Here is a 5,356-nt window from a genome sequence, read left to right on the forward strand (position 1 = left end):
CGAGCCGAGCCAGCCGCGTGCACGCGCGCCGCGCGTGCGCTGACCGCGCGCCTGACCGGTGGGTCCCACCCGCCCGGTCGTCGTCTTCCTCCCGCACTGCCTCCTCTCTCTCCCGTGAAAACCCTAGTTCGTTCCTCCCTCGAATCCGCGCGATTTAAGCGTTGGATTCCAAAATTAATTGAGGGGAATTAATCCCCTTTCCTTCCTCTCTCTTTTCCCCCTAATCTCCCCTTTAATCGTGCACTATTTTGACCAGAACGGCTGCGCCATTCATGGCCGCCTTCCATGGCCGCCGGGCGCCTTTTCCGCCACCGTTCCCCGCTCCTCCCGTGCTCGGCTCGCTTCCCTCCGCTATAAAATGGAACCCACTCTTTGCGTTCTATCGTTTTAGCACCCTCCCGCGCTCTCCCGTGGCCTCACCACCTCTCCCCGCCTCCTCCTTCTCTTTCCTCGGTGCCGGCCACCCTCCAGCCACCCCTACCGCCTCGCCCACGCGCCGTCCGGCCGTGCCGCCGCCTTCCCCGGCGTCGCAGCAGCCTCCTCTCCACTGGCCTGCCCTCCGTTTCGCACGGAGACCCCTGGAGGTGCGCCCCCGCCGGCAACAGTGGCGTTGCCACCACTGTTCCACCCCCGGCCGCCTCTGCCGCGTCTCCCGTGCGCCGGCCGACGTCGCCACCACCTCTCCCGGCACCGAAACGCCGTCCTCTTCCCCAGCCAGGCCACGATGTCGCCCGTATTTCGCCGGAACACCGCCGTGCCGCGCCGGCCTCTCCATCCACCTCGCCGGAATTTCCCCGGTCGACCGCGTCGCCGTCTTCTCCGTCGCAGCGGCAAGGTTGTCCTCGGCATCGCCTTCCCTCCATCCGAACCCCGCCGGTGTTCGTCGTCGTCGTCATCGTTCCTCCTCACCGGCTCGTTCTCTCGTTGCGCCGCCTCCGTCGTCGGATTCGCAGTGGCGTGATCCACGCCGTCCTCGTCTCCGTGCAGCCGCTGCCGGCTGCCCTCGTCGCCTCCTCGCCGGCCCCGGTCGTCGTCGTCGTCGTCCTCCCGTCGTTCCCGGTCATCGTGGCGTTCATCCCTCCGTCAAGCCGTTCTCGTCCGTCGTCCGCGTCCGTCAAGTGTGCCGCTGCAGCCCCGTCGTCGTCTTCGTCCTCGCCTCCGCGTCGCCAAGCATTGCGCCGGCCGCATCTCGCCTTCGTCCAAGGATCGCCGCCGAAGTCGTCCCCTCGCCTTTCGTCTCCGTCATTCCCGGCCGTCTCCGCCGCGCCCGTTCGTCGTTGTCGTTCCCTCGCCTCGTCGCGTGGTGGTAAGGATCTCTCCTTCGCTGCCCTGTCCTCGTTCTTTTTGTGTCGCCCAGTACCCGTTGTGCGGTTGTCGACCCCGGTACCCGTGTACCGGTGTCGGTAGTCGTTCGCTTGTGCGTGTGGTGACCGTGTTAGTGTGCCCGCTCGGTAGCCGCGTGGTTTCACGTGTGCAGCCCGCGTGGTGTCTAGTGGAGTCCGTTTGTCGGCCACTCGCCTCGGTTGACACACGGGGTCCGCTTCCGTCGACCCGTGGACCGTCTCTGTATACTCGGTCTACCACGGTCCTTTAGTTGACATGTGGGGTCCGCATGTCAACGGCGGAGCCTTCCTGTCTTTTCCAGGCTAGTGCTTACACATGTTTTATAATTGCAAAACTAATCACAATAATCCGTAAATCTCCATGTAACAGCATTAAACTTCGGATGATCATATCTTGGTCATACGAACCCCGAATCGACCCGTTCAAGTCTCCTAATGTTTATCATAACCTAAAGAACCGTGTGCTTTCTTTTTATGTATTGTTATTGCTTCTTTATAGGCTTGTAGCTTTGCTTGTGTGATTCGCGTAGCTTCTGTCGTTCCGGAGGTTCCCGAAGCGTGGTTCGCGGTCGTCGCCGAAGGTTCGGAAGGCCGTTCTCTCTGAGCAAGGCAAGTCACATCATCCTTGAGCATATTGAATCCCAGTTTATAAAATTATTTTGATTTAAATTAATGCATTATCGCTTTATTTAAATTCCCGCGTTATCACTGTTTTATTTAGCCATGCCTATTTACCTTTGTTATAACCTTATCATTGTTGTTATTGTTATTATTACCTTGTTCACCCTAGGATAAACAAAACCCCAACTAGTGGGTACTCTATTCATGGTTCCACTAGTATGAATTTAGGTAGATGCTTCGCTGATTAATTAGGCAACATTAGGTGGTTTTATAACTTTAGACTTTGGGAATTCTCATATCATTTGGACACTATGGAATGGTTGGCTTATTGTGGAATCGGACACACACCTCCCCCTCTATTCAAAACGCCCAAAATGGTTTTAGGCTGGGCTCGAGGTGCGTGGTTGGGTTTTGTTAGTCATACCTCGGGTACTATAAGGATTAAGCTCGGACCTCTGTTGCAAAGCACTACCATACTTTCACATGTCTAGTGGGTAAGGCTTAGTTTGTGGTTCAGTCTGGTTATAAACAAAAGTACACGGATAGAGATGGATGAAGTCGGGGGTCGATGGACATCTCTAGGACAAATGAAGGTTACACGAGCTGCGGCCCAGTAGTCGAGATGTCATGGCACAGGGCTGGTGTCCTGCTGCTAGGGGCTCAATCCTGCCTGCCTGTCCCGGAGGTTCCGGCCGTAGGTGGGGTTGGGTCGGTACTCTTGTTTATGGCTAGGATGGGTTGGGAACTATGTCACGTCTTCCGTCCGTATACCGTGGTGGTATGTGGCACGTGGTTACACGTGAGGAAGATGTAGGAAGATGTGTCTTGTGGGTAAAGATGTACATCTCTGATCAGAGTATAACCTATTCGAATAGCCACGCCCTCGGTTATGGGCAAGCCTAGCAATGTACCCAAGTTAGTGTTTTAATTCTTAAAACCTGCTTAACAACTAAAATGTGGAATGGTTGGCCTGGGTTGGCTTGGGACGAGCTGGGACCCAGGGTCGGGTTGCCAGTTCGGTCTGAATCATCGTAGGCCTTAAGTTAAGGCAGGTTCGTGAGGGTTCACGGCCTTGATTAATAACACTGTGTAGCTCTAGGATCGTCTTTATAAAATGGCTTTGGGCAACTAAGTGACTTTTAAAAGCTGTTTACTGCAAAACTTAACCCCTATATTATTACCCCTTGTACCCCCCCTTCATTAATCATGCATTTGCCGGTGTGGCTTGCTGAGTACTGTGGTTGTACTCATTCTTGCTCAATCTCCCCCCCCCCCTTCAGTAAGAGAAGCTTTGGAGAAAAATTCTTAGGTGGAGTCCTGGCTTATACCCCAGTTGAACGCCTGTGAAGATGGAGCCGTAGGCCCGCTAGTCCGTTGCTGTTTATTTTTGTTTGTCAGGCCTGAAATGCCTTTGTAATAATGTAAATATTATCGATATAATAAAGATGTGCCTTTTGTATCATGTTTGTTTGGTGTACCCCGGCTTTTCCTAGGACGAGGATTAATACACTAGCGTTCGGGAAAATGCAAATTTTCTCGGTCGCGACAAGATGGTATCAGAGCCATCTCGACTGTAGGATAAGCCAAGTGGATAAAACCTAAGGACATATTTTATAAATAAAACTATTTGCGAAAGTTCCTTTTTTTCTCCTTCCCCTAATGCTATTTGCAAAAGGTTTACTCCCTTCTTCCTTCTTCGGATTTCAACTAGTACTAGATGGTCAGCTCAGCGAAGAAGAAGAAATCGTCAGTTGTCTGCCGAAGCTCCGGAAGGCTGTTGGATCCGTTAGCAAAGTGGAGGAAGCAGTGAAGCCAGCTGTGAAGAAGCAGTGAAGATCTTGGAGAACCTGTCGCAGAACCTAAGCCACCCTCTAGTGTTTCGTTTGTCGTGTGTTTCCTTGCTTGTGTGTGTAGCGCGTGGTTTGCATCGGTGGGTTGTGATGTAACCATGCTAGGTTGTTTGCTTAATCAACTTGCAGAATAAGCAAAACAAACAACACATCAACAAAAAGAGTTAGTTCCTTTAAGGTATTGTCCCTAGTTCTGGTCTATTCTTTCCTTGTATGCTTCCTCTCTCAACCTCTCCCTTGTGACAGATGGATAACACTGGTAACAAAGGCTATGGGAATGATGGATCCGATGACTCAAGAACCCAAGCCAATGGGAATGAGAAAAGCATCAACGAAACCTCACCAGAGCTAATCCAAATTGTGGTTAACCAAACCAACATGTTGGCAACAACATTTCAACTATTACAGAATCGGAACAACCCCGCAGGGGCAACCAACGTTCAAGTACCTACAGTCCAGCGACAGTGCAAGTTATCAGAATTCCTCAAAACTGATCCTCCAACCTTTGCCATTGCCGTCGATCCTATGGAAGCTTGTGATTGGTTGCGCACAGTCGAGAAGAAGCTGGGGTTGATTCAGTGCACAGACTAGGAGCGGGTTGTCTTCGCAACTCATCAGTTGGTTGGACCAGCTTCAGAATGGTGGGATAGCTATGAAGCATCACGGCCAGAAGGACATACCATCACTTCGGATGAGTTTTCAGCCGTGTTCAAGAGATCACATGTTCCCACGGGAATGATCACACTGAGAAAACGAGAGTTCCGCTACCTGAAGCAAGAAGATTTGACCGTCACAGAGTACCTGCACGAGTTCCATCGTTTGGCTCACTATGCACCAGAAGATGTGGAAACTGATGAAGACAAACAAGAGAAGTTTCTCCAGGGGTTAAAAGATGAGATCGCAGTGCAACTACTCCTAGAGGAATATGAAGATTTTGAGAAACTTGCGGACAGAGCCATACAACTCGAAAGTGAGCATAATCGGATGAAGAACTGCAAGAGAAGGATTGTCAGCATCCCAGTATTTCCATGTGGTAACCAAAGACAGCGCACTGAGCCACTTCAGATCACCGGATCTTCTGTTGCGCATCAAGAATTCCTGCCCCAAGAAGATGGACACAATGCAGACAACAACATTAGCAATACTAATGATGAGGATACCACCAACAACCGTGCTTCTTGCCCCATTAGTGACCACTCGAATCAAGCGTGCAATGTCAACATCATTCACCAAGGTGTCGACGATAGTATCAATGATGGCACCCAGAATGACAACCCTAGCAATTGTGACTCTGAGAAAGACTCCAATGGTGATTGCAACTATGGTACCACCGATGCCAATGTTAGCAAGGATTTCCAACCATCAATTCCAACTCCAAGTCAGAATGATCGTCCCCAGACGGACAGCTCAGTAAAGAAGACGTTGATTTGTTATAACTGCAAAGAACAAGGGCATGACTCGAGGGACTGTCTGCAACCAAGGCAAAGTCGGCCTCCACATTACCGCCAATTTACATGAAGCAGACATCCTAATCGTATTGTG

The 5,356-nt window shown here is 51.3% G+C and overlaps 1 protein-coding gene across 1 annotated transcript; it reads left to right on the forward strand.

The window, feature by feature from the left end:
• Positions 1-217: 217 nt before the first annotated feature.
• LOC136354983 (pollen-specific leucine-rich repeat extensin-like protein 2) lies at positions 218-1,981 on the forward strand. The gene is made up of 2 exons (XM_066306922.1): positions 218-1,306; positions 1,843-1,981. The coding sequence occupies exons 1-2, from the start codon at positions 273-275 to the stop codon at positions 1,862-1,864; spliced, it is 1,056 nt and encodes a 351-aa protein (XP_066163019.1). The 5' UTR covers positions 218-272; the 3' UTR covers positions 1,865-1,981.
• Positions 1,982-5,356: the final 3,375 nt, after the last annotated feature.

This window comes from Oryza sativa, chromosome 1 (assembly GCF_034140825.1).
Source record: "Oryza sativa Japonica Group chromosome 1, ASM3414082v1".
In the NCBI taxonomy this organism is placed as follows: domain Eukaryota; kingdom Viridiplantae; phylum Streptophyta; class Magnoliopsida; order Poales; family Poaceae; genus Oryza; species Oryza sativa.